The sequence below is a fragment of the Strigops habroptila genome, unplaced genomic scaffold, assembly GCF_004027225.2.
Source record: "Strigops habroptila isolate Jane unplaced genomic scaffold, bStrHab1.2.pri NW_022045640.1_ctg1, whole genome shotgun sequence".
NCBI lineage: Eukaryota > Metazoa > Chordata > Aves > Psittaciformes > Psittacidae > Strigops > Strigops habroptila.
In genome coordinates this window covers 99,297-126,080 of record NW_022651116.1, presented here as the reverse complement: position 1 = coordinate 126,080, position 26,784 = coordinate 99,297, and the positions used below count along the sequence as shown (strand labels likewise).

Genomic DNA, 26,784 nt, shown 5'->3' with positions numbered 1-26,784 from the left:
TCCCTGCATCCCATCCCCATCCCCTCCCCTGGTCCCCATCCCCTCCCCATGTCCCCATCCCATCCCCTCCCCTGGTCCCCATCCCCTCCCCATGTCCCCATCCCCTCCCCATGTCCCCATCCCATACCCTCTCCTGGTCCCCATCCCCTCCCCATGTTCCCATCCCATCCCCTGGTCCCCATCCCCTCCCCATGTCCCCATCCCCTCCCCATGTCCCCCGCATCCCAGCCCCGTTCCCCTCCGTGCCGCATCCCCAGCTCGTCCCCAGCCTCTCCCGTGTCCCCGCAGAACCGGACGCCGCTGATGTTCCAGCGCATGGAGCCACCGTCCCCGACGCAGGAGGGACCCCCGGGGCCGGACGCGGCGCCCGCGGCGGAGCCGGGCGCGGGGCTGTAAGTGCGGCGGGTTCCGTCCTGCCGCTGCCCGGAGCGGGGACGGGCAGGAGGGGTCTGAGCTGCCTGTGCCCCCCCCCCCGCAGGGCCACACGCGATGGGGGCCTCAAGGAGAGTCACTCCTGGGTCACGCAGCGCGCCCAGGAGATGTTCCAGAAAACAGGGACCTGGAGCCCCGAGCGGGGGCACCCCGAGGATGTGCCCAACAGCCGCCCCAGCTCCCAGGTGAGGGGCCAGCACCGCGGCCCTCCAGCCTCTGCGTCCCCAGGGATCCCCTGGGCCCCATCTCCATAGGTCTTTCCTGTCCCCCGTGCCCCAATTCCTCCACTTCTATAGGTCCTCATGTCCCCTGTACCCCAGTTCGTCCATCTCCATCCATCCCCGTGTCCCCAGCGGTTCCCTCAGCCCCATCTCCATCCATCCCCGTGTCCCCAGGGGTTCCCTCAGCCCCATGCCCATCCAACCCCATGTCCCCTGTACCCCAGTTCGTCCATCTCCATCCATCCCCGTGTCCCCAGGGGTTCCCTCAGCCCCATCTCCATCCATCCCCGTGTCCCCAGGGGTTCCCTCAGCCCCATCTCCATCCATCCCCGTGTCCCCAGGGGTTCCCTCAGCCCCATCTTCATCCATCCCCATGTCCCCAGGGGTCCCCTCAGCCCCGTCCCCATCCACCCCCATGTCCCCTGATGCCACCCCCCCGACTCTTCCTGGCCTGCAGCGGGGGGTGTCCTGGGGTTCGGTGCCCCCCCAGCCCCCTGCCTCAGTTTCCCCCGTGCCCCGCAGCTGGTGGAGATGCGGGACATGGCCAAGGAGGGCTACTCGGACAGCGAGTACCTGCCCATGGAGGGGCATGGCCGAGCCGCCTCCATGCCAAGGCTCCCCGCTGAAAACCAGGTGAGGGGACCCCTTCCGGGGTGCCACCAGCACGGCCACCCCCCGAGGGGACACCAGGCACGGTCCCCAGGCTCGGCAGCACGACCCCATCATCCCCTTATAGCCCTGTGGCCACTGATGCTTTCGGGGGGGAGGGTGGCTTGTTGGGGTCCCCACTGTGGTGGCCACCAGTGGTCCCAGTGGGATGTGTGTCCCCCCCAGTGGCTGCTGCTGGTCTGGGGGCTTTGGGGGGGGGGCATGAGCTTGGCGGCAGCGGGCAGGGTGCTGCGGGGGGGGAGCTATAGGAGGGTGATGCCTTGTCCTGGTCCCCCTGGTGTGGGGATGCTCCATTCTGGTGCAGGACCCCCCTCCCAAAGCAGCCGCAAAGGGCGGGGACATGGGACAGTGTCCTCTATACCAATGGTGCCACCAGCTTTGGGGCTGTCCCCCCTCCTCGCCTCCGCATGCCTGGGGATGGGAACAAGGACAGGGACAGGGCTGGGACAGGGGTGCTCTGGCTGCTCTGCTCATTGCTGCTGCTCGCCCGGCCTTTGCTTGGCTCTGTGCGGGATGACCCGTCCCCCCCCCGTCCCCCCCGTCCCCGCCGTGTTCACGCTGGTCTCTCTCTCTCCCGGCCCTGCGGGCACTGCCTGGGCTCAGCAGAGGAGGAAGGTCCGACCCCGCGGGAATAACCTCAGTGTAGGTACCGCCGGGCCCCGGGAGCCACCCTGCAGGCTCGGCCTCCACCCATCCTGCACCCACGCCGCACCCACCCCTGCACCCACCCTTGCATCCATCCATGCACCCACCCCTGCACCCACCCCTGCATCCATCCCTGCACCCACCCCTGCACCCACCCTGCACCCACCCCTGCACCCACCCCTGCACCCACCCCTGCATCCATCCCTGCATCCATCCCTACATCCATCCCTACATCCACCCCTGCATCCATCCCTGCATCCACCCCTGCATCCACCCCTGCACCCACCCCTGCATCCATCCATGCACCCACCCCTGCACCCATCCCTGCATCCATCCCTGCATCCACCCCTGCACCCACCCCTGCACCCACCCTGCACCCACCCGTGCACCCACCCCTGCACCCACCCCTGCATCCACCCTGCACCCACCCTGCACCCACTCCGCACCCACCCCGCACCCACCCCTGCACCCACCCCTGCATCCACCCCTACATCCACCCCTGCACCCACCCCTGCATCCATCCCTGCACCCACCCCTGCACCCACCCCTGCATCCACCCTGCACCCACCCTGCACCCACTCCGCACCCACCCCGCACCCACCCCTGCACCCACCCCTGCATCCACCCCTACATCCACCCCTTCATCCACCCCTGCACCCATCCCTGCGTCCACCCTGCACCCACCCCTGCATCCATCCCTGCATCCATCCCTGCACCCACCCTGCACCCACCCCTGCACCCCCCCCTGCACCCATCCCTACATCCATCCCTGCATCCATCCCTGCATCCATCCCTACATCCATCCCTACATCCATCCCTGCATCCCGCCCTGCACCCACCCCTGCACGCACCCCTGCATCCATCCCTGCCTCCATCCCTGCATCCACCCCTACATCCATCCCTGCATCCATCCCTGCATCCATCCCTGCATCCATCCCTGCATCCACCCCTGCACCCACCCCTGCACCCACCCCTACATCCATCCCTGCACCCACCCTGCACCCACCCTGCACCCACCCCTGCACCCATCCCTGCATCCACCCCTGCATCCATCCCTGCACCCACCCGTGCACCCACCCCTGCACCCACCCCTGCATCTACCCTGCACCCACCCTGCACCCACCCCTGCATCCATCCCTGCACCCATCCCTGGGTCCACCCCTGCATCCATCCCTGCATCCACCCCTGCATCCATCCCTGCACCTATCCCTGCATCCACCCCTGCACCCACCCCTGTACCCATCCCTGCACCCACCCCTGCATCCATCCCTGCACCCATCCCTGGGTCCACCCCTGCATCCATCCCTGCATCCACCCCTGCATCCATCCCTGCACCCACCCGTGCACCCACCCCTGCACCCACCCCTGCATCTACCCTGCACCCACCCTGCACCCACCCCTGCATCCATCCCTGCACCCATCCCTGGGTCCACCCCTGCATCCATCCCTACACCCACCCCTGCATCCATCCCTGCATCCATCCCTACATCCATCCCTACATCCACCCCTGCACCCACCCCTGCACCCACCCCTGCATCCATCCCTGCATCCATCCCTACATCCATCCCTACATCCACCCCTGCATCCATCCCTGCATCCACCCCTGCATCCACCCCTGCATCCATCCCTACATCCACCCCTGCACCCACCCCTGCACCCACCCCTGCATCCACCCCTGCACCCACCCCTGCACCCACCCCTACATCCATCCCTGCACCCACCCTGCACCCACCCCTGCACCCACCCCTGCATCCATCCCTGCATCCATCCCTACATCCATCCCTACATCCATCCCTGCATCCCGCCCTGCATCCACCCCTGCATCCATCCCTAAATCCACCCCTGCATCCATCCCTGCCTCCATCCCTGCATCCATCCATCCCCTATCCATCCCTGCATCCCTCCATCCCTCTCTGCATCCTGCTTCCCCCCATCCCTCTCTGCATCCTTCCACCCCTCCCTCTATCCCTTCCTGCATCCTGTATCCCTCCACCCCTCCTGCATCCCTTCCTGCATCCTGCTTCCCTCCATCCCTCCCTGTTTCCCTTCCTGCATCCTGCTTCCCCCCATCCCTCCCTGTTTCCCTTCCTGCATCCTGCTTCCCCCCATCCCTCCCTGTTTCCCTTCCTGCATTCTGCTTCCCTCCATCCCTCCCTGTTTCCCTTCCTGCATTCTGCTTCCCTCCATCCCTCTCTGTTTCCCTCCATCCCTTCCTCCCTCCCTCCCCTTTTCCATGTCACATCCCTCCCTCTCTCCAGCCTTTCTCTCTCCCTCTGTGGCCTTCCTTCGCTCCCTCCCGCTCTCTGTCCTGTCCATCCAGGGCACCCGCTCGTGTGTCCGTCTGTCCATCCATCCCCTGTCCCTGCGTGTCCCCCCCAACCCGTGCCTCCCTCTCATCCCTCCCCTCTTTGTCCCATCCCTTGGGACACCTCAGGCCACCCGGATCCTCACTGCCCCATGTCCCAGCACCAGTGCGGCCAGTGAGAGGCAGCGTCCCTCTGTCCCCATATCCCTGTCCCCTTGTCCCCATCTCCCGCCCGGTGACACTCGGGGGTCCCCGGCGGCGGCAGCTCAATGGATAGAGCAGCGAGGGGGGATCTGTCCCGGGGGGGCTGGAATGTGGCACCGGAGCGTGTCCGTGTCCCTCCCAGCCCACCCCCGGGACCCCCACCAAGGGGGGCTTGGGGAGAGCGGGTGGCCTGGCAGGAGGGGAGGGGACACTGGACCTGCCATGGGAGCAGAGCCTGGATCCATGGCAAGGGGGAGCAGGGATGGTGGGATGGAGCTGGGCAGGGGCACCTGAGGGCTGGAGCAGGATGGAAGGAAGGGAAGGATGGATGGTTGGATGGATGGATGGATGGATGGATGGATGGATGATGGATGATGGATGGAGGGATGGGTGGATGGATGGATGGATGGATGGATGAATGATGGATGATGGATGGAGGGATGGGTGGATGGGTGGGTGGATGGATGGATGGAGGGATGAATGGAGGGATAAGAGGGATGGATGGATGGATGGATGGATGGATGATGGATGATGATGGATGGATGGATGGATGGATGGATGGATGGATGGATGGATGGATGGATGGGTGAATGGGTGGATGATGGATGATGATGGATGGATGGATGGATGGATGGATGGATGGATGGATGGATGGATGGATGGGTGAATGGGTGGGTGGGTGGATGAATGGATGATGGATGATGCATGGATGGATGGGTGGATGGATGGATAGAGGGATGGATGGATGGATGATGATGGATGGATGGATGGATGGAGGAATGGATGGATGAGGGATGATGATGGATGGATGGATGATGATGGATGGATGGAGAGATGGATGGATGGATGGATAGAGGGATGGATAGATGGATGATGATGGATGGATGGATGGATGGAGGAATGGATGGATGATGGATGATGATGGATGGATGGATGATGATGGTTGGATGGATGGATGGATGGATGATGATGGATGGATGGAGAGATGGATGGATGGATGGATAGAGGGATGGATGGATGATGACGGATGGATGATGGATGGACGGACGGAGCCAGCCCTCGCAGGTATCTCTCCCCGTGAGCCCCCGGTGCTGTCCCCACAGACCATCTCCGACGCCAGCCCCATGAAGCGCTCGGCCTCCACGCTGGGCCACCCGCGCGCCCGCAGCATCCGCCTGGACGACTACTCCCTGGAGCGCGTCATTCCCGAGGACGGGCAGCGGCACCACCAGCGCCGGCGGGAGCGGAGCCACCGCACGTCCGAGCGCTCCCTCAGCCGCTACACCGACATGGACACAGGTGGGACGGGACCCCCCCCGGCCCCCCATGGGTCCATCTCGCCGAGGCTCCCCCATCTCCTCTTGCACCCCATGTCCCCTGAGTCACCCCATCTCCTGCACCCCGCATCCCCTTGGACCACCCCATCTCCTCCCTTTGGTCCCCCCCCCCCGGGTCATCACCCTCCGTGTCCCCCCAGGGCTGGGCACCGACCTGAGCATCACGACGCAGTCGGGGGAGCTCCCTCCCAAGGAGCGGGACCCAGAGCGGGGCCGCGCCAAGGACCGCAAGCACCGGCACCACCACCACCACCACCACCATCACCACCACGGCCCCGGGGACAAGGAGCGGTGTCCCCCCCCCGAGCGCCACGACTACGGGCGGCCCCGCTCCCGCGACCGCCGCTGGTCCCGCTCCCCCAGCGAGGGCCGGGAACACGCCGCCCCCCGGCAGGTGGGTGCCCCCCTCCGCTCCCCCCTTCGCCTCTAAGGCACTTGTGGGGGGGGGGGGGGCTGTGGGGACACCCCCCCCACCCATAGGGGACAAGGGCTGCCCCCCCCACCCCAAGCAGGGTCCCTGGTGGCCTCTGGATCAGGCTTCAACCAAAGACCCCCCCTGGGTGTCCGTCCCCCCCCCCCCAAGCACTGGGACGCACCCATAGTGTCTGTGGCTGCTTGGGTGAGGTGTGGGGGGGATCCCAGTGTGCTCCCCCCCCAGCCCTTTGTGCCCACCCCAGTTTGTACTGGTGGCACCCAGTTAGACCAGCAGAAGCCCCCCCTCAGCCCCCCACCTTGGGGCTCCAGCCCCCCAACCTCAGGAGGGGCAGCACCCAAAGGGAGGGCAATGAGGGGGGGGCACCCCTAAGTGGGATCTGGGGGTGCAAGGGGGGGTTATGGGCTGCTGTGGCGATGGTTCGACCTCTCTGGATGCCCCCCCCCCATTTCTGCTCTCGGCCGTCCCCCCCCCGCCCATCCCTCGCTTGCCCCCCCCCGGTGCCCCCCGCTGCTTGGGGGGGGCCCTGCCGTGATTCACGTCTCTGTCTCCCCATCGCTGTGCTTTGGCTGCGCTGTCACGGCGAGGGGTGGCCCAGGTAAGCGGTTCGGGGCCCCCCCACGTCTGCTCCGGCCCCCCCGGATCCATCAATCCCCCCTCCAGGAACGCTGGAAAGTTTGGAATGAAGATGCCCCCCCTCTTTGCTGCCCTGGGCTGTTTTGGGGTGTCACACCCCCCCCCCCATCTCCAGCCCTGCTGCACCTCCTTAGCAGGACCACGGAGCCCCCCCCACAGTCCAGAGTTGGGGTGTAGGGACCCCCCCCCCAGCCCTCCATTGGGGTGCGTGGCCCCCAGGGTTGGGGTGCAGGGATCCCTCTCCCAGCTCTGCTTTGGGGTGCCCTAACTGCACCAGATGGGTTTGGGGCACCCCGCTAGTCCTGGGGGGGGGGCGTGTGGAGACGTTTGGGGGTGCACAGGCCCCCCTCCAGCCCCCTGGGTTGGGGCATGGAGCCCTGTTGGGGTGACGGCGCTGGGGGGAGGACATAGGTTGCACCCTGCGATGGGTGCTGGGCTCCTCACCATGGATTGGGGTGCACGGACCCCCCCAACTCGATAGACAGGGGGTGCACAGCCCCTAAAGGCCTCAGTTGGGGTGACCACCCCCCTGCACCCAGCGTTGGGGTGTCCTGGCCCTGCACCCCAGGATGTGGGTGAATGGTGCCAGCCTGGGGGGGGGGGGGCAAGGACCCCGCACCCCGAGTCCCTGCAGATAACATGTTGGGGTTCACGGTGCGTGTGTGTCCCACCAGCTCCCCCCAGGTACCACTTTGGGGTGCAGGGTCCCCCCCACCCTGGGCCGACTCTTCCAAACTCCTCCAGCCCCCTGCTCCCCCCCATCTCCTCGGCTGAACCCCAACATCCTCCCCCCTCCCCGAGCTTTGCGAGTGGCTTTGGGGGGACCCGGCAGCCCCCCCATATCCTTTCCCTTGTCCCCCCTCCCCTCTGCCCCCTGTACCCCCCCCACCTCTTCTCACTTCTCTTCCCCTCTGCTCTCTCGTTTATGTCCCCCCCCACCGTGTTCTCGCTGCTTTGCCCCCCCCATTCCCGGCTGGGCCCCCCCATGTCTGCATGGCTGGTGGCTGTGACCCCCCCATGGCTGTGACCCCCCCCTCCCCATGTCCCTGCTTGTGTCCGTGCCCCCCAAACCCGTGGCTGCATCCCCATTGCCCATGTCCATGTTCCCTGTGTCCTTCCCGTATCCACATCCCTGGGCCAAATCCCTTCCCATCCATGCCCCCCCCATGCCTATGCCCCCCCATTCCTCGTGTTGTCCCCTTCACCCCCTGTGTCCACATCTATCTTTGCCCCTGCCCCCCATGTCCATGCCTCCTCCTCTTGTCACTGTGTCCATGTCCCCCATCTCTGTGCCCCTCATGTTATTCCTGCCTCCATGCCCGTGTCCTTTTCCATGCCCCCCATGTCCATGCTCCCACGTCCTTTCCCGTGTCCCCCCCCCGTGTCCGTGCCGCTCATCTTCACCCGTGTCCATCCTCTGTGTTCATGTTCACCCTCCCATGTCCTTCACCATGTCCGTGTCCCCATATCCTTCCCCATGTCCATGTCCCCCCCCCGTGTCCATCCCCCGGTGTCCCGTCCTCCCCCGTCCCCCGCGGTCACCCCGGTGTCTCGGTGTTGCTGTAGGGCAGTAGTTCGGTCAGCGGCAGCCCGGTGCTCTCCACCTCCGGGACCAGCACCCCCCGCCGCGCCCGCCGCCAGCTCCCGCCGACCCCCGCCACGCCGCGGCCCCACGTCTCCTTCTCCCCCGCCGCCCGCCGCCCCCCGCCCGCCGCCGCCCCCCCCGCCCGCGGGCCCCGCCGCCCGCCGCCGCCCGCCGCCGCCTCCCCGCGATGGACCGACCCCCCCCGCGACCCGGACCCGACGCTCGACGGACGCGTTCCACGGGCCCCCCGACCCGGCGGCCGCGGCGGAGCGGGGGGGACACGACCGGGACCGTCCCCGCCTCGGCCCGGCCGGCGGTTGCCCAACGGCTACTACCCGGGGCACGGCACCGGGAAGGGGCGGCCCGGTCTCCGCGACCCCTACAGCGAAACGGACGATGACTGCTGCTAGCGGCGCCTCCGACGACCTATCGCGACAGAGCGCCGCGACATATGGCGGCGGGGAGGGGGGTGTAGACGCCACACACACACCCCCAGACCCCCCGCTCGCTCCCGGGGCTATGGATGAGTTTTATCATCTGGAGGAGCCGCCGCCACCGGGGGCGGAACCGGGACCCGCCCCCCCCCCAAACCCCGCACCGGGAGGAGCGGGAACGGGCGGCGGGAAGCGGGAAACGGAGCCTGGGGGAGGCTCCGGGCCGGGCACCGGACACCCCCCCCCCCCACATCCCCGCCCGAGGGACCGGAGCTGCCGCCAATTGCATGAACCGAGTTACCGAAACCAAGAAATAAAAGAGAAAAACCAAGAGACAAAAAAACTTCCCCCGACCCCCCTCCCCACCCCCACGAACGGAACCATTAAAACAAGAGGAATTTTGGATCGAGCCCTTCTCGCTCCGGGATCGGGCACCGGAGGGGTTGGGGGGGGGGGGGGGCACCGGGTCCATGTGTGTGTCGTCGTCCCGTCCCCCCCCCCCGTAGCAACCAGGAAGCGGCGGAACCAGGATTCGGGGCGGGGGGGGGAGGGAAAGGGCGGTCCCAACCTTCCCTCCCTTCCCCCCCCCCCCCGCACATCCGGGCGCCCGCCCTGCCCCCCCCCCGCGTGGGCAGCACGTGGAACTTCCCGGAACCGGGAAAGGGGGGGAATTCCCCCCGTATCCTGCACCCCGCCTCGCCACTCCTTTGCCCCCCCCTCCCCCCCCGTGGGGTGTCACAGGGCCCCCCCCAGGCGGTGGCTGCACAGAAACCACTTTATTTCATTAACAAAATAGTAATTAAACACAATTCGGGGGGAGGAGGGGGCAGGACCAGCCTGGAGCCCCCCCCCAGCACGGCCATGGGAATGGGGGGGGGTTACCGGGGGAGGGAGGGGCCCACCGGGAGCCCCGAGAGTCCGTGTGTCCGCAGCGGGGGCTCAGCACGCCCCGACGGCGCGGACCAGGAAGGCGAAGGCGGCGGCGGGCGGCCCCGAGCACCGACCGGGCGGCCCCGGGGCGAGCGGCGGCTCCTCCGCCTCCAGCCGCGCCCGTTTACTCGGCACCGGGACCGGCCCGGGACCGGTTGAGCCGCTGCTGCGCCGTTTGCGCCCGACCCGTGCAACCGGAGCGGCTCCGGGGGAAGCGGGCTCAGGCGGCGGCGCGACGGAGGGAGCGCTCGGAGGGTCCCGGGGGGGCGGTGGCGGTCTCGGAGAGCTCGGCGGAGCGCGGTACCAGCTCGGGGAGTCCTGGGGCTGATCCCGGTTCGCGGGGCCCTGGGTGCTGCGGGGGTCCGGGCTCGCTGGGTCCTCCCGGTCGCGGGTGCTGCGGGGGTCCGGGCTCGCTGGGTCCGCCCGGTCGCGGGTGCTGCGGGGGTCCGGGCTCGCTGGGTCCTCCCCGTCCCGGGTGCTGCGGGGGTCCGGGCTCGCTGGGTCCGCCCGGTCGCGGGTGCTGCGGGGGTCCGGGCTCGCTGGGTCCGCCCGGTCCCGGGTGCTGCGGGGGTCCGGGCTCGCTGGGTCCCCCCGGTCCCGGGTGCTGCGGGGGTCCGGGCTCGGTGTTCTCGGTAGGTCTCCCCTGTGCGGGTCCCCGGGAGCCATCCCCAGGGGGTTCCCCGCGGTGGGTCCCGGTTCGGCGGCGGCGCGGGCGGTCAGGTAACTGTGCCGGGCAGCGCGGACGAGCAGCGAGAGCTGGAGGCTCCGGTGGAGGCGGAGGCCGCCGCGCTGCAACCGGCACCGGTAGAGCTTCCACACGGACACGGTCAGCAGCCGCTGCGCCTCCTCCATGGCGGCGCCGGGACTGGAGTGCTCTGGGGTCCCCCCGCCGCGGGGCTCTTGTACCGCCGCTTCCCCCCGCCCCGGCCCCGGGCCCGCCCCGGCCCCGCATCCGGCCCCAGGGCAGCGGAAATACCCCGGGGGGGGGAGGATAACGCGGTGCCAGTGGGGGCGTCCCTGTGACCCCATGGGGTGTGTGTGGGGGGGCGCTGTGATCCCATGTCGGGGGGGTCCCTGTACTCACATAGGGGGGATCCCTGTGCCCCCATATGGGGGATCCCTGTGCCCCCATGTGAGGGGGTCCCTGTGCCCCTATATGGGGGGTCCCTGTACCCACATAGGGGGAATCCCTGTGATCCCATGTGGGGGTTCCCTGTGCCCCCATAGGGGGGATCCCTGTGCCCCCCATGTGAGGGGGATCCCTGCACCCACATATGGGGGGTCCCTGTGCCCCTCCCCGCGGTTCCCCGCGCAGCCGGGGGTGGGGGGGTGTGTGTGTTGGCGGTAAGAGCGGGTGTTACACGGGGACACCCCCCCCCGTGACGTCACGGCGCGCCGTTTCCATGACTATATAAGGGGACGGCAGGAAGGGGGCGGAGCTTCGCGGAGGGAGTGAGGGGAGGAGGAGCGCGGGAAGAGCCGCTTCCGCTTGACCAAATATGGGCAAGGGGAGGCGTGGCCGCAGCGGGAGGAGGCGGAGCCCCGCCCCTGCGGCTGCGCGCGCGCCTTGCACGAGCCTTGCACAAGCACCGGCCCTTGCACGCGCACTGGGCCTTGCACAAGCACCGGCCTCCCCTCCCTCCCACCACCCCCCCATCACCTCCCCCCCAACCCCCCCATCTCCTTTGCCTCCCCCCCCGCCCCCATCGTGTTGCACACGCGTGTGCAAGCCCCGCCCCTCGCCGTGCACGGGGGAGGGGGGGGGGGCCGGGGGGGTGTTATCAAACCTCTCGTGTTTTATTGTCACTATTAACACGCCGCGGCCCTTCGCCGCTCTCCTACAGCAGTTCATGTGCAATTCTCCAGCGACTCCGGGGGGGGGCGTCGGGGGGGGGGGGGGGGCGGTAAAGGGGCCTCTTGGCACTTCATAACACAGGACAGACACTGGTGACCCCCCCCGGGGGGGTTGGGGGGGTCGGTGGGGAGGGGGGAAGCACAAGCCCGGGCTGGGGGGGGTCCATGCTCCCCGTTTCTGTACAGCTTTTGGGTTGGAAAACGGAAAGAAGGGGGGGGGAAAGGGGGAAAAATAAGCCTGACCCCCCCCCCCTTAGTGAAAGGGGGACCCCTCCAGGGAAAGGGGGGGCACCCCTAGAGAAAGAGGGAGCCCCCCAGTTAAAGGGAGGGGGGGGCACCCCTGCAGGGCTGAGACCCGGTGCAACTCAGCACATGGTGGGAAGGGGAGAACTGAGGCTCAGTGGGGGGTGGGGGGGGGTGGGAGGAACAACCCAGGCATTGGGAAGTGGGGGGGGGGGGAGGCGGAGGAGGGCCGAGGGGGGGTCCCCGTGTGTGTGTCCCCCCCTCCGCCCCGGTGCTGGGGGGGGTTTGGCACAGAGCGGTGCGATAGTGGAGCCGTGAGCGGGGCCCGGGGGGGGCCGGGCAGCGGGTAAGGCACTTGACCGAACGTCAGGAGACCTGTTGGGGGGGGATGAAGGGGGGGGGGGGGGCCGCTGGGGTTGAGGGGGGGCCCACAGGATGCCTGGGTTACCCCCCAGCCCTGCATCTATACACATGGGGGGGGGTTGGGGGGGGGGGGCTGCCAAACTGTGCCTCAGTTTCCCCATTCAGAGCCGGTGCAAAGCCTTGCAGGGGGGTGGGGGGGTCCGTCTGTGTGTCCCCCCCTTACAGAGGTGGGATTCCAACCTGACCCCCCCCCCCTAAAATCACCCTCCCCCAAGTGGGACACTGTGTCCCCCCAAAGGTAACATGGGGGTGTCACCCCCCCCCCCAACACAGGGTAATGAAGGGGGAACCGCTCCTTAGGCCAGGTTGGGGGGGGTCCCATCCCCACGGGGGGGGGGGGTCCCCACACACAGGCTCAGCCCTGCCCTGTCCGGCCGGGGGGGGGACGACAGGGGACACCCCCCTTTCTGCCAGGGTGGGGGGAGCTGGGGACAAGGAGAGGGGGGGGACACAACACACAGACACCCAGAGATGCCCCCCCCCCGGGGGGGGGGGACACACAAGGGGGGGACACACGTGGTCACCTGGAGAGACTCTGGCCCCATGGAGGTGGGGGGGGGACGACACAGGGACATGGGGGACACATGCTGGGGGGGGGACACTGGGGGGGGGGACCGGGGGGATGCCCAGAGAGATGCTGGTCCCCAACTGAGGGGGGGGACATGGGGGGGGACACATGCGGTTGCCTGCAGAGACAGTGGCCCCATGGAGGGGACACATGGGGACCCACATGGAGAAATGTCAGCCCTGGGGGGGGGGGGGGAACACAAGGGGGGGGACCCCAGAGGCGACATGGGGCACCCGGGGAGGGGGGGGGACATGGGGCCTCAAAACTGGTGCCTGAGCAGGATGAAAGCCCCATCCCCCCCCCCTCAAAACCCCTCCAAAACTGCTGGGGGGGGGGGGGGGGGGCGATGGGCTGAGCTGCTGCCATCCCCCCCCCAAAAGCCCCAAACTCCCCCGGGGGGGGGGGAACCGGACCCCTCAGCAGCGGCACGGGGTGGGATGGGGGGGTCCCTGCCCCTGGGGTGGGGGGGGGGGGACGGACACCCCCTGGGAAGCGAAGGTCCCTGCAACCACATGGAGCCTCCCACCATCAATGGGGTCGTACCCAGTGCGGGTGCCCATGGGGTGGGGGTCCCCATGTAACCACAGGGCACTACTACAAGGGGGTCCCTATGTGGAGGGGGGGTCCCCTACCTGGTGATGGGGTCCCCTACTTGGCAGGGGGGGGGTCCCTACCTGGTGGAGGGAGTCCTCTACTTGGCCAGGGGTCCCCTACCTGGTGACTGGGTGCCAACCTGGAGGGGGGGTCCCCTATCTATTGGCGGGGTCCTGAACTGGTTATGGGGTCCCAACCTGGTGGGGGGGGGGAGGGCCCCCTCCCTAGTGACAGGGCCCCTACCTGGCGGGGGGGGTCCCTTACCTAGTGATGGGGTCCCCTACCCGGTTATGGGGTCCCAACCTGGTAGGAGGGTCCCTACCTGCTGACAGGATGTGGACCCGGTAGGAGATCCCTCCGTGGTGGGGAGCTCCCCATCGCAATGGGGGGTCCCCAAGGGGTTGGGAGAGGCTCGGGTGGGGGGGTCACTGCAGCCCCTCGCCGGGGGCTCCCGCTTCGCCCTCGTGGGCACCGGCGTCGAAGCCCGGCTCGGGGCCCATGATGTCGGGCTCCAGCTTCCCGGCCTCGTTGATGAAGGACGTGTAGGAGTCACCTTCGGCGCTCAGGAGCTTGAGCTTGGGGATCCAGCTCTTGCGCACCACGCGCCGCGCGTTGGTGCACATGTCGGCGGCGATGGCGTTCATCTCGCTCTCCTTGAAGTTGGGCGCGAAGTTCTGGCAGTAAACTGGGGGGGGGGACACACATGGGGGGGACACACACACATGCACACAAAGGGGGTCACAGGCAGCTCCCGGGGTCCCCCAGCGCCCATCCTGGAAGGTGATGGTGAGTCACTCATGGATGCGCCTGGCCTGGGACTCCCTCTTTGGGGTCCTCCTGGCTCTGGGGTCTCCCTTGTCTCCTGTTGTCCCCACATCTGTGGGGTCCCCCCAGCACTGGTGTCCCCAGTTGCCTCTTACCCTTGTGCCCCCCCTCCCTGGGGTCTCCTCTACCCCCTGATACCCCCCAGTTCCTGTAGGTTCCCCAACCCTGGGCTCCCCCTCTTCATCTTTTGAGTCCTCTGGTTGTCTCCCCCTGGGGTCCCCCCTATTCCTGGTCTCTCTCGGGGTGTCCCCTGTCCCCGCCGTGTCCCCCCGCTCACATTTGACAGCGTGCAGGACCCGGCTGTCCAGCGGCTTCCGCCGGGGGTCGTTGGTGGACGAGCGGATGCCGGTGCCACAACTGTTGGCCAGGGTGTTACTGGTGAGGAAGGGATGAAAACCAGGGTCAGAACCGGAGCACCCACCCCCCCCAAAACCCCATAGGGACCCCAAAACTGGGTGCTGCGGCCCAACTTACCGGTCAAAGAAGGATGCCAGGAGCCGCCGCAGAAGGACTTTGTGCCGCGTCCCCGCGCTGACGTGGCAGTTCATCAGCTGCGCCCGTGTGATGTACACGTTGGTGCCTTTGGGGGGGGACACACATACACATGGGGGTGAGCAGGGCCGAGCCCCCCAGTGGGGACCCCCCTCCTCTCGCCTCCCCATGGTGGGGCTCTCGGGGTGTACCCGTGACCAGCTCCAGCTTCTCGGCGGGGTCCCCCTCGTCGTAGAGCTTGGGGTGACAGCGGTTCCCGATCTGGTTGATGAGCTCGGCCGGCAGCGAGGCCAAGTCCTGCCGCACGCGCACGCGGGTGCGCGGCTCCGACGTGCCCTGGTCCGGCAGCGCCTCCACCTTCTCTGCGGCTGGAGGGGGGGGACAAGGAGAAAAGGGGGGTGTCAATGGGGTCCCGAACCCAGAGACCCCCCCCTCATAACCTCTGTGGAAGCTTCTAGAAGAGCCCCCGAGGGGACACGACGGGGAGCAGACACGTGGTGACACCTCATGTGCCCGCCCCACTTAGCACCAGGCCACGCCCCCAACACAGGCCACACCCACCGGGGGGCGGAGCATCATTTCACTCCGCTCCAATCCCGTAGCAACGCCCATGGGCGGAGCTTGGCCCCCTCCATTAGCTCCATGCCCAATCAGCTGTCCCATGTGCTCTCAAACCACGCCCACGCAGGGGGGCGGGGCATCGAGTAACCCTACCCACTCCCCCCCAAAACACGCCCCCTCACCAGACCACGCCCTCGCCGCGTTGGGACACCCCCTCCCATTGGCTGGGTGATGCATTGTGGGCGGAGCCCTGCTTGGCCACACCCACAATGGGCGGAGCTTTGTGATGCCACACCCCCTCCCCGCCGGGCACTCATTGATTCTTCAATTACCACTCCCCCCCTTGTGGGCGGGGCCTCGCCAGGCCGCAGCCAATGGGCGTCGCTGCTGGCGCAGACCACGCCCCCCGGTGGGCGGAGCCTCACCTGCCAGCCCCACATTCATCATGCTGTACATGGTGTACATGTTACAGATCTGGCGGTACTGCTCATCCGAGCCTTCCTCCCCCCCGTCCTCCTCCTCATCCTCCTCGTTGTGGAACGAGCCGGGGCTGTCGCTCGTGTAGGCGCTGGACGTGCCCCCGGGGCTGGTCTGATCGGCCGCGCTGGGCCCGGGAGCCACCGGGGCCGGGGCCGCCGGAGCCGGTCCCGCCGTTGGGGCCGTGGGTTGCGGCTGCCGGCCCGGCTCCGGCGCGGAGAATTTGGCCATCTTCCGGCTGCCGTTGCCGCCGGCGGCGCCGTCCTTGGAGCCGCCGTCCCAAAGGCGCTTGACCACGAAGGTGCACTGCACCCCGTCGGGCTCGCCCTGCTCTGTCTTCACCCGCGACACCAGCGGCAAAGCGGCGGCGCCCGAGGGCCAGCCCGAGGTCTGAGCCACGGGGCTTTGGGGCTCCGAGGAAGGAGCCTCCTCGCCGTGCAGCCCCTGCGAGTCGCAGCTGGGCGAGCTGACCTTGAGGAAGAACTCAGTCCCCTTCTCCATGATCTCCTGGATCTGCAGGAAGCCAGCGGTGTACATCAACAGGAACTGGTCCCCCATGTTCATGCTGAGCCGGCCCGTGTAGCAGAAGCTGAGGATCTGCTGGAAGGACTGGGGCTGCACGGCGGCCGGCAGCTCCACCACCGCGCTCTTGCTACTGTTGAAAAGGTCCCGAAAATAGGAGCTGCTGGCGGCCAGCACGGCCCGGTGAGCCTTGAACGCGTGGCCCTTCACCACCACCGACACGTCGCAGTACAGCCCCTGCAGCCGCTGCTCGTTCAGGCATTCCAGGATGCTGTTCCCAAAGTTGGGGATCTCCATCTGCAGCGTCTGAGCCATGGCGGGAGCCAACGGGAGCCTGCGGGGACAGGGCCACGGGGCAGGCACAGCGGGATGTGGAGGGATACGGGTACATAAGGAGCGAGGGAGATATGGGGACGTAGGGGCAGAGATACAGAGGGACATGGGAGACGTAGGGACATAGACACGGGTACAGAAGGAATGGGGGCAGACATAAGGGGGGGGGACATAAGGAGTCCATAAGGAGTGAGGCAGATGTGGGGACACACAGGGACAGGGACACGGGGTGGACATGGAAGACAGGGATATAGAAGGAAAGGAGACAGAGACGGGATGTGTGGGGACACGGGGACATGAGGAGTGAGGCAGCCACGGAGGACACGCAGGGACATGGGACACACGTAGGGACACAGGTACAGAGGGGAAGGGGACGGACATGGGGGACATGTGGGAACAGGGACGCAGGGAGCAGAGCAGGGGACACGGGGACAGACACACGGACACACGGAGAAGGGCAGAGCCACGAGGGGGCAGAGCAAGGGGGACAGGACCCAGGGGGACGGGGACAGAGACGGGCCAAGGCACAGACCAGGCACGAGTCAGCCCATGGGAGGTAACCCCAGATCCCCCCCCCCCAGCACCCCAGGAACAACCCGGCTGCGGGGGGGGGGGGGAGTGGGGATAGGGGCTGGAGAGCCCCCAAAACAGGGGGTTAAGGGGTGGGGAGACCCCAGGAGCGGGGTAAGGGGGACCCCAACTTGGCCATGGGGACTCTCAGGGGTCCCTAACCCTGGGGGTGCTCAGGCCAAGGGGGTCCCCAACATTATGGGGGTGGCTGGAGGGGGGGGGCACGGACACTGCCACCCTTTAGGCAGGGGCGTGATGGGATCCTCTCACTTGAGCGGGGGGGGGGGGGCACAGGGAGCCCCAAAACCCGGGCAGAACGGGGCGGGGGGGGGGACACCCCGCTCCCTACCCTGGGGACAGAGGAGACCCCCCAAGCTTGGGGGGGGGGGGCGGGACCCACAAGCCCTCAGAGAAGGGGGGTAAAGGGAGGGGGGGGGCAATAGGGAAGCCCCAAAACACGGTGGGGGGGGGGCAGAGGGGACCCCGCGGCCCGCGGAGGGGGGCGCCCGACCCCCGCATTGCCCCGGCAGCGGGGCGGGGGGGGGGGGGAGCCGCAGGCCCCGGGGAACGGGACGGGAGGGTCAGGCCCGGGGTGGGCGGGGCCGGTGGCGGGGCCGGGGGGGGGGCGGTTCCCGCCTTACCGGGGGGCGGGGGGCGGGGGGGGGGGCTCAGCCTCGGCTCCGGCCGCTCCCGGTGCCCGTCCGGGTCCCCGCCGCGCTCAGCGGCCATTCATTGTGCGGCAGGCGCGACCAACCGAGCCCCGCACCGCCCGGCGCGACACCCCGCGCATGCGCAACGGCGGCCGCGCCGCGCCGCAGGCACGGCAAGTCGAGCGACGAAATTCCACCCCCCCCCCCCCGCCCTCCTCCCCGTCCTCCTTCCCCCTCCCTCTCCGTTTTCCATTAGGAACACGGCCGGCAGCGGGAATAGGCAGAGCGGTTTATCCCGACCCCCTCCGCGGGATCAAGCATATTCCCGCAGGATCAAGCCGGGATCTTCCTTCTGGGATCCCCCCCTCCAAAGCAATCAGGTTTCCCCGGGCTTTAAGACCCTCGCGGGGCGCCGTCCGCCGCGGTCACGTGACCGCCGCAACATGGCGGCGCCCATGTGAAGAAGGAGGGCGCGGCGCGGAGGATGCGCGGCGCGGGTGAGAACCGGGAAAAGGGGGGGCTCGGAGGGGGGGGACCGGGGGGGCGTGGCCTGAAGGGGCGGGGCTCAAAGGGGGCGTGGCTCGAAGGGGGCGGGGTTCCGGTATCCCCGGCCTTGCTCCGCGCCACGTGTTGGGGAGGGGGGGTCACCCCTCGGTCCCGTTTTGTGGTCTGACACCCCCCCCCCCGGTAAAGCCCCTTTGGGGGCTCCGTGTCCCCCCCCCATCCCGCGTTAAACCCCCCCCATTCCCGCCCCCCACCAGCAGCCGCCTTCAGGAGCCTTCAACGAGCTACCTCCGGCCCCCTCCGCCGCCGCTTTGCCATGGACGGCGCTTCCCCCAACGGGTCCGGGCCCCCCCCGGCCCCTGAGGGCCCCCCCCGGGGCCGGCGAGACGCTGATCTCCGAGGGTCAAGCCACCATCCTGTTCCCCAGCGCCAACGAGGTCTTCTACAACCCGGTGCAGGGCTTCAACCGGGACCTGACGTGAGCGGGGCAGGGGGGGAGCATTTTGGGGGGGGGTCATGGGGTGCTCGGGGGCATTGGGAGCCTCTGGGGTATCTCAGGAGGGTCGGGGCGGGGGGAGCGTGGGGTTGTCCCAAGGGGGCTCTGGGCTGCACCAGGGGTACCCCATGGGGGTGTTGTTGGGGTGATCCCTACCCCCCCCCCCCAGCACCATTCCTGATGCTGTGTCCCCCCCTCAGCTGCGCCGTGCTCACGGAATTTGCTCGGCTCCTCCTGCAGCCGAAGGGGATCCGGGGTAGGTACCACCGGGGTAGGTACCACAACCCAACCCCGAGCTCCCCCTTTGGTTTGGGGTGGGGGGGGGGTTGGACTCTGCCACCCCCAAACCCTCGTTTTCCCAGTTGTCCTCCCTGGGGAGGAGAACACGGATGCAGGAAGCCCCCAAGCACCGGAGGAGGGTGACGGTGCCAGCGCCGAGCCCCCGCGGGTGGCGAAGGCAGGAGAAGTGTGCGAGGTGCTGGGCACGGCGTGGGGGGAGCTTCCCCTTGTCCCTATATTGGGGTGCCCCCCCCTCCCCGGCACCCCATGGGCAGTGCTGTGTGTCCGCAGGGGGGGCTGCGGGTGCTGGAGGCGCTGGCGGCCTCGGGGCTCCGCTCCATCCGCTTTGCCAAGGAGGTGCCGGGGCTTCGGGCCGTGGTGGCCAACGACTGCTCGGCGCGGGCCGTGGAGCTCATGGGCCGCAACGTGGCCTTCAACGGGGTGGGGGCCCTGGTGACCCCCCATATGGCTGATGCCAGGTAAACCCCCCCCCCAGCACCCTCAGGAACCACCTCACTGGGCTTTTCCCCCTCTCCATGTATTGGAGAGTGGGGTTACGCAGCGTCCCCAAAGGGGACATCGTGTCCCATAGTGGGGTTTGGCAAAAGCGGGGGGCAATGGGGTCCCCGTTGCTTCCAGGACCCCCCTTTTTCCCCCCCCCCAGGCTGCTGATGTACCAGAGCAAAGCTGACAAGGAGCCCTTCGATGTGATCGACCTGGATCCCTACGGCAGCCCCGCGCCCTTCCTGGATGCTGCTGTGCAAGCTGTGAGCGAAGGAGGTGAGTTGTTGGGGGGGGGTCCCCAACATTGGGGTGCTCCTGGCAGCACCCCTAAACCCTTCCCCCCCCCCCCCACCCACCCAGGGCTGCTGTGTGTGACCTGCACGGACATGGCGGTGCTGGCGGGGAACAGCGCCGAGACCTGTTACAGCAAATACGGCGCCATGTCCCTCAAGGGCAAGTTCTGCCACGAGATGGTGAGTTGGGGGGGTCCCCGTTGAGTGTGGGGATAATGGGGGGGCTGGAGGGGGGGTGGTGGGTGTCTCAGGGGTGTCCCCCCATTGCCAGGCGCTGCGGATCATCCTGCACAGCTTGGACAGGCGAGCCAACTGCTACCAGCGCTTCATCGCGCCGCTGCTCGCCGTCAGCGCCGACTTCTACATCCGCGTCTTCGTGCGGGTCTTCACGGGGCAGGCGAAGGTGAAAGCCTCGGCCAGGTGAGGGGGGGGGGGGGACACACACAGTGGGGGACCACCAGGAAGGGGGGGTGACACGCTGTGACCCCCCCCCGGCACCACCCCATCTCTGCTGTATACCTTGCAGCAAGCAGGCTCTGGTGTACCACTGCGTCGGCTGCGGCACCCACCACCTCCAGCGCATGGGCAAAGCCACAGCCCATGGCAATGGGTATGGTGGGGATGGGGGGGGGCAGGGGGGGGCACTGGGATAAGGGGGACCCCTCACACCTCAGCTCTCCCCTTCCAGCTTCAAGTATGGGGCAGCCACGGGGCCGCCCGTGGGGCCCACGTGTGAGTTCTGCCACCAGCGGCACCAGGTGGGTGCATGTGTGTGCGTGTGTGTCCCCCCCCCCGGCCCCCCCGGGCCCTTTGGTGCCCCCCCACCCCATGTCTGACCCCCCATGTCCGTCCCCCCCCCCCCAGCTGGGTGGCCCCATCTGGGCTGAGCCGCTCCATGACGTGCCCTTCGTGCAGCGGGTGCTGGCGGCGCTGGAGCGGAGCCCCCGGCGCTTCCCGACGCAGGAGCGGCTGCGGGGGGTGCTCAGCGGCATCGCCGAGGTACTGGGGGGGGTCGGGGGGGGGATGATGGACATGGGGGGGTCCACGTCCTGTTGTGCCCCCCCCCCCTCCCCAGTGTTGGGGCTGACTTGGCTGTTCCCCATGGGCAGGAGCTCAGCGATGTGCCCCTGTACTACACCCTGGAGGGGCTCAGCAGCACCATCCACTGCAACACCCCATCGCTGCTGCAGTTCAGGTGGGGGCACCCCAAAAACACACCCCGTCCCCCAGCACATGGGGCACCCCAAAAACATCCCCCCAACCCCATCCCTGCATCCCAAACCGCATCCCTGCCTCCCCAACCTCATCCTGCCCCCCAACTCCATCCCTGCCCCCAAATCTCATCCCACACCCCCAAACCCCATCTTGCACCCCAAATCCAATCCTGCACCCCAACTCCCATCCTTGCACCCCATCATCCTGCCCCCAATCCCATCCCTGCCCGCAAATCTCACCCCACACCCCCAAACCCCATCTTGCACCCTAAATCCAATCCTGCCCCCCAACTCCCATCCTTGCACCCCAACCATCATCCTGCCCCCCAACCCCATCGCTGAACCCCAAACCCCATCCCTGCCCCCAATCCCATCCCTGAACCCCAAATTTCCTCCCACACCCCCAAACCCCATCTTGCACCCCAAATCCAATCCTGCCCCCCAACTCCCATCCTTGCACCCCATCATCCTGCCCCCAAACCCCATCCCTGCCCCCAACCCCATCCCTGTCCCCAAATCTCACCCCACACCCCCAAACCCCATCTTGCACCCTAAATCCAACCATGCCCCCCAACTCCCATCCTTGCACCCCAACCATCATCCTGCCCCCCAACCCATTGCTGAACCCCAAACCCCATATCTACACCCCAAACCCCATCCTGCCCCTGATCCCATCCCTGAACCCCAAATTTCCTCCCACACCCCCAAACCCCATCCTGCCCCCAATCTCATCCCACACCCCCAAACCCCATCCCTGCCCCCTAAATCCAACCATGCCCCCAACTCCCATCCTTGCACCCCATCATCCTGCCTCCCCAACCCCATCCCTGAACCCCAAATTTCCTCCCACACCCCCAAACCCCATCTTGCACCCCAAATCCAATCCTGCCCCCCAACTCCCATCCTTGCACCCCATCATCCTGCCCTCAAAACCCCATCCCTGCCCCCCAAGCTCATCCTGCCCCCAACCCCATCCCTGTCCCCAAATCTCATCCCACACCCCCAAACCCCGTCTTGCACCCTAAATCCAACCATGCCCCCCAACTCCCATCCTTGCACCCCAACCATCATCCTGCCCCCCAACCCCATCGCTGAACCCCAAACCCCATCCCTGCCCCCAATCCCATCCCTGAACCCCAAATTTCCTCCCACACCCCCAAACCCCCTCTTGCACCCCAAATCCAATCCTGCCCCCCAACTCCCATCCCTGCCCCCCAAACCCCCTCCTGCTCCTCCAAACCTCGTCTATCCCCCCAAATCCCATCCTGCACCTCCAACCACACTCCCACACCCCCTCCCTGCCCCCCAAACCCCACCTGTGACCCCCCCCCCCCCCCCGCCGTGGCCCCCCCAGCTCGGCGCTGCTGCACGCCGGGTACCGCGTGTCCCTGTCCCACGCCTGCAGGACCGCAGTGAAGACGGATGCGCCCCCAGCCGTGCTCTGGGATATCCTGCGCTGCTGGGTAAGGGGGGGGGGACACACCTTGGGGACCCCCCCCCCCCAGGACACCCCAATAGGGGGTAGAGCTGGAGACCCCCCCCATTCCATCATCATCATCCTCAGGTGCGGCTGCACCCAGTGAAGCGCGAGCGGCTCACGGAGAGCAGCCCCGCAGCCCGGATCCTCGCTGTGGAGCCCACGTAGGGACCCCAGGGAGGGGAGGGACACCCCAAAACTGGCCCTGACACCCCCAAAACCAGCCCTGAGATCCCAAAACTGGCCCTGACACCCCCAAAACTGGCCCTGAGATCCCGAAACCAGCCCTGACACCCCCAAAACTGGCCCTGACACCCCCAAACTGGCCCTGACACCCCAAAATTGGCCCTGACACCCCCAAAACTAGCCCTGACACCCCCAAAACCAGCATTGAACTGCAAAAACCAGCCCTGAGACCCACAAAACCAGCTCCTGAGACCCCCAAAATCGGCATTGAACTGCAAAAACCAGCCTTGAGACCCCCAAAACCAGCCCGAGACCCCCAAAACTGGCCCTGACACCCCCAAAACCGGCCCTGACACCCCCAAACCCAGCATTGAACTGCAAAAACCAGCCCTGAGACCCCCAAAACCAGCCCAAGACCCCCAAAACTGGCCCTGACACCCCCAAAACCAGCCCTGAGACCCCCAAAACCAGCTCGAGACCCCCAAAACTGGCCCTGACACCCCCAAAACCTGCATTGAACTGCAAAAACCAGCCCTGAGACCCCCAAAACCAGCTCCTGAGACCCCCAAAATTGGCCCTGAGCCCCAAAACTGGCCCTGACACCCCCAAAACTGGCCCTGAGACCCCAAATTGGCCCTGACACCCCCAAAACTGGCCCTGACACCCCCAAAACTGGCCCCGACACCCCCAATCCCAGCATTGAACTGCAAAAACCAGCTCTGAGACCCCCAAAACCAGCTCCTGAGACCCCCAAAATCAGCATTGAACTGCAAAAACCAGCCTTGAGACCCCCAAAACTGGCCCTGACACCCCCAAAACTGGCCCTGACACCCCCAAAACTGGCCCTGAGACCCCCAAAACCAGCTCGAGACCCCCAAAACTGTCCCTGACACCCCCAAAACTGGTCCTGACACCCCCAAAACCAGCATTGAACTGCAAAAACCAGCCCTGAGACCCCCAGAATTGGCCCTGAGACCCCAAAACTGGCCCTGACACCCCCAAAACCAGCACTGAACTGCAAAACCCAGCCCTGAGACCCCCAAAACCAGCATTGAACTGCAAAAACCAGCTCCTGACACCCCCAAAACCATCATTGAACTGCAAAAACCAGCCCTGAGACCCCCAAAACCAGCCCGAGACCCCCAGAACTGGCCCTGACACCCCCAAAACCAGCATTGAACTGCAAAAGCCAGCCCTGAGACCCCCAAAACCAGCATTGAACTGCAAAAACCAGCTCCTGACACCCCCAAACCCAGCATTGAACTGCAAAAACCAGCCCTGAGACCCCCAAACTGGCCCTGACACCCCCAAACCCAGCATTGAACTGCAAAAACCAGCCCTGAGACCCCCAAAACCACCCCGAGACCCCCAAAACTGGCCCTGACACCCCCAAACCCGGCATTGAACTGCAAGAACCAGCCCTAAGACCCCCAAAACCAGCCCTGAACCCCCAAAACCAGCCCTGAGACCCCCAAAACCAGCTCTGAGACCCCCAAAACCAGCCCTGAGCACCCCAAAACCAGCTCTGAGACCCCCAAAACCAGCTCGAGACCCCCAAAACCAGCCCTGAGCACCCCAAACCCACCATTGAACCCTCAAACCCCCCCCCCCAGGCCAGCCCTGAGCCCCTCTCCCCCCTCCCAGGCTCGAGGCCTCCTTCACTGTCCGCGCCGACGCCAACCCCAGCTCCAGGAAAAGGGGCTTGAAGCGATTCCCGGAAAACCCAGAAGCATTTTGGGGACCTAAAGCCAAGGCCAAGGCCGGGTAAGGAGCTTCTCGGGTGGCTGATACGAGGGTTGGGCCCCATCTTAACTAAACCAAAGCCAAAACGTTCCCCCCCCCCCCCCCCAACCCCTGCATCAGGGGTGAGAATAAAGACGCCCCAAAGGAAGCGGGGAGGAGGGAAGGGACCATTGCTGTGCCCCGGGGGGGTGCCAGCTCGTGGCCCCCCCCCCCCCCAGGGGGGGCATCTCCCCGTCCCTGCAGGAGAAGCGGCAGCGGCTCCAGAACAAACGGACGCAGCGGCCGGATGGAGCCGACCCGAAACCCTTCCCCTGCAAACGGCACAAGGAGGTGGGGGGGGGCACGGGACAAGAGGGTCTGGGAAGAAGGGGGGGGACAAGGGGGGGTCTGGGGACAAGGAGGGACAAGGGGGGACAGGGGACAAGGGGGGGACAATGGGGGGCCTGGGAATAAGGGGGGACACGGGGGGGACAATGGGGGGCCTGGGAATAAGGGGGGACAAGGGGGGGGTCTGGGAACAAGGGGGGGACAAGGGGGGACAGGGGACAAGGGGGGGTCTGGGAATAAGGGGGGGACAAGGGGCGATGGGACAAGGTGGGGTCTGGGAATAAGGGGGGACAAGGGGGACAGGGGACAAGGGGGGGTCTGGGAACAAGGGGGGAACAAGGGGGGACAGGGGACAAGGCGGGGTCTGGGAATAAGGGGGGACAAGGGACAAGGAGGGAACAAGGGGCAATGGGACAAGGGGGGGTCTGGGAACAAGGGAGGGATAAGGGGGGGACAGGGGACAAGGCGGGGGTCTAGGAACAAGGGGAGGTCAAGGGGGGACAGGGGACAAGGGGGGGTCTGGGAACAAGGAGGGTCAAGGGGGGACAGGGGACAAGGGGGGGTCTAGGAACAAGGGGGGTCAAGGGGGGACGGGACAAGGGGGGTCTGGGAACAAGGGGGGGACAAGGGGGGACAGGGGACAAGGGGGGGTTTGGGAACAAGGAGGGAACAAGGGGCGATAGGACAAGGTGGGGTCTGGGAATAAGGGGGGACAAGGGGGAACGGGACAAGGGGGGGACAAGGGGGGACAGGGGACAAGGAGGGAACAAGGGGCAACAGGACAAGGCGGGGTCTGGGAACAAGGGGGGACAGGGGACAAGGGGGGAACAAGGCGCGATGGGACAAGGGGGCGTCTGGGAAAAAGGGAGGGATAAGGGGGGGACAGGGGACAAGGGGGGGTCTGGGGACAAGGGAGGGATAAGGGGGGGACAGGGGACAAGGGGGGGTCTGGGAACAAGGAGGGAACAAGGGGCGATGGGACAAGGGGGCGTCTGGGAAAAAGGGGGGGACAAGGGGGGACAGGGGACAAGGAGGGAACAAGGGGCAATGGGACGAGGGGGGGGTCTGGGAACAAGGGAGGGATAAGGGGGGGAGAGGGGACAAGGCGGGGGTCTAGGAACAAGGGGGGGTCAAGGGGGGACAGGGGACAAGGGGGGGTCTGGGAACAAGGGGGGGGACAAGGGGGGACAAGGAGGGACAGGGGACAAGGGGGGGTCTGGGAACAAGGAGGGTCAAGGGGGGACAGGGGACAAGGGGGGGTCTGGGAACAAGGAGGGAACAAGGGGCGATGGGACAAGGTGGGGTCTGGGAATAAGGGGGGACAAGGGGGAACGGGACAAGGGGGGGACAAGGGGGGACAGGGGACAAGGGGGGACAGGGGACAAGGAGGGAACAAGGGGCGATGGGACAAGGTGGGGACAGGGGCGGGACAAGGCGGGGGGGCCACTGACCCCCCCTCACCCTCCTCCCCTCCCTCAGGGCCGCTGCTCGCTGGGTGCCCAGTGCTGCTACTCACATGAGGGGGACCCCCCCCTTGCACCCCCCAGCCCCGGCGCTGCCTCTGTTTAATGCCCCCATTAAACAGAGCCTGAGAAAACACTGTGGGTTTTAATGCGTTTTGGGGGGGGGGGGAGACATGGGACAGAGACCTCCCCCCCCCACCCCTCCCCGAGCTGCTCAGAGCCCCCCCGGAGCAGCTCCAGGCTCCTCGTAGTGCACCAGGAAGGTTCTGATGTCCATAGGCTGCAGCGTCACCCGCCGCGGGTCCAGTTTGGCCACTGGTTGGGACTGGGCTGGACCTATGGGGAAGTGGGTGAG

General features: G+C 67.1%; 5 protein-coding genes across 15 annotated transcripts in view; 2 read left to right on the top strand and 3 right to left on the bottom strand.

The window, feature by feature from the left end:
* Positions 1 to 9,014, top strand: part of CACNA1A (calcium voltage-gated channel subunit alpha1 A) — a 36,433-nt gene extending 27,419 nt beyond the window's left edge. For 7 of the 8 annotated variants that reach the window (XM_030475506.1, XM_030475505.1, XM_032919743.1 and 4 more), the window contains 7 exons: positions 289 to 392; positions 479 to 617; positions 1,176 to 1,286; positions 1,929 to 1,964; positions 5,580 to 5,775; positions 5,954 to 6,207; positions 8,449 to 9,014. In XM_030475506.1, the coding sequence (XP_030331366.1) occupies positions 289 to 392; positions 479 to 617; positions 1,176 to 1,286; positions 1,929 to 1,964; positions 5,580 to 5,775; positions 5,954 to 6,207; positions 8,449 to 8,877 (1,269 nt within the window). In that variant the 3' untranslated portion in view covers positions 8,878 to 9,014. The remainder of the gene's footprint in view (positions 1 to 288; positions 393 to 478; positions 618 to 1,175; positions 1,287 to 1,928; positions 1,965 to 5,579; positions 5,776 to 5,953; positions 6,208 to 8,448) is intronic. The other variant, XM_030475507.1, reaches the window with a different exon arrangement.
* Positions 6,895 to 26,784, bottom strand: part of MAN2B1 (mannosidase alpha class 2B member 1) — a 29,786-nt gene continuing 9,896 nt past the window's right edge. For 2 of the 3 annotated variants that reach the window (XM_030475508.2, XM_032919744.1), the window contains one exon: positions 26,555 to 26,765. In XM_030475508.2, the coding sequence (XP_030331368.1) occupies positions 26,644 to 26,765 (122 nt within the window). In that variant the 3' untranslated portion in view covers positions 26,555 to 26,643. Of the gene's footprint in view, positions 6,911 to 26,554; positions 26,766 to 26,784 lie in introns of those variants that run through there. The other variant, XM_030475509.1, reaches the window with a different exon arrangement.
* On the bottom strand, positions 9,663 to 11,142 carry IER2 (immediate early response 2). Its single transcript, XM_030475514.1, has one exon. The coding sequence runs from the start codon at positions 10,858 to 10,860 to the stop codon at positions 9,841 to 9,843; it is 1,020 nt and encodes a 339-aa protein (XP_030331374.1). The 5' UTR covers positions 10,861 to 11,142; the 3' UTR covers positions 9,663 to 9,840.
* Positions 11,606 to 17,003, bottom strand: NACC1 (nucleus accumbens associated 1). Its single transcript, XM_030475510.1, has 5 exons — positions 15,817 to 17,003; positions 15,022 to 15,198; positions 14,813 to 14,918; positions 14,616 to 14,713; positions 11,606 to 14,198 (listed from the first exon to the last, which is right to left on the bottom strand). The coding sequence occupies exons 1-5, from the start codon at positions 16,958 to 16,960 to the stop codon at positions 13,939 to 13,941; spliced, it is 1,785 nt and encodes a 594-aa protein (XP_030331370.1). The 5' UTR covers positions 16,961 to 17,003; the 3' UTR covers positions 11,606 to 13,938.
* TRMT1 (tRNA methyltransferase 1) lies at positions 18,177 to 26,563 on the top strand. 2 transcript variants are annotated; one of them, XM_030475513.1, is made up of 17 exons: positions 18,177 to 18,440; positions 18,705 to 18,925; positions 19,144 to 19,199; positions 19,306 to 19,418; positions 19,514 to 19,701; positions 19,887 to 20,002; positions 20,087 to 20,199; positions 20,291 to 20,439; positions 20,546 to 20,629; positions 20,708 to 20,777; positions 20,884 to 21,018; positions 21,129 to 21,214; positions 22,639 to 22,696; positions 22,798 to 22,874; positions 24,541 to 24,660; positions 24,858 to 24,969; positions 26,446 to 26,563. In XM_030475513.1, the coding sequence occupies exons 5-17, from the start codon at positions 19,637 to 19,639 to the stop codon at positions 26,533 to 26,535; spliced, it is 1,275 nt and encodes a 424-aa protein (XP_030331373.1). In that variant the 5' UTR covers positions 18,177 to 18,440; positions 18,705 to 18,925; positions 19,144 to 19,199; positions 19,306 to 19,418; positions 19,514 to 19,636; the 3' UTR covers positions 26,536 to 26,563. The 2 variants fall into 2 exon arrangements, with proteins under 2 accessions (XP_030331373.1, XP_030331371.1); XM_030475511.1 differs by having other exon boundaries at positions 18,353 to 18,440; positions 18,708 to 18,925; positions 22,588 to 22,696.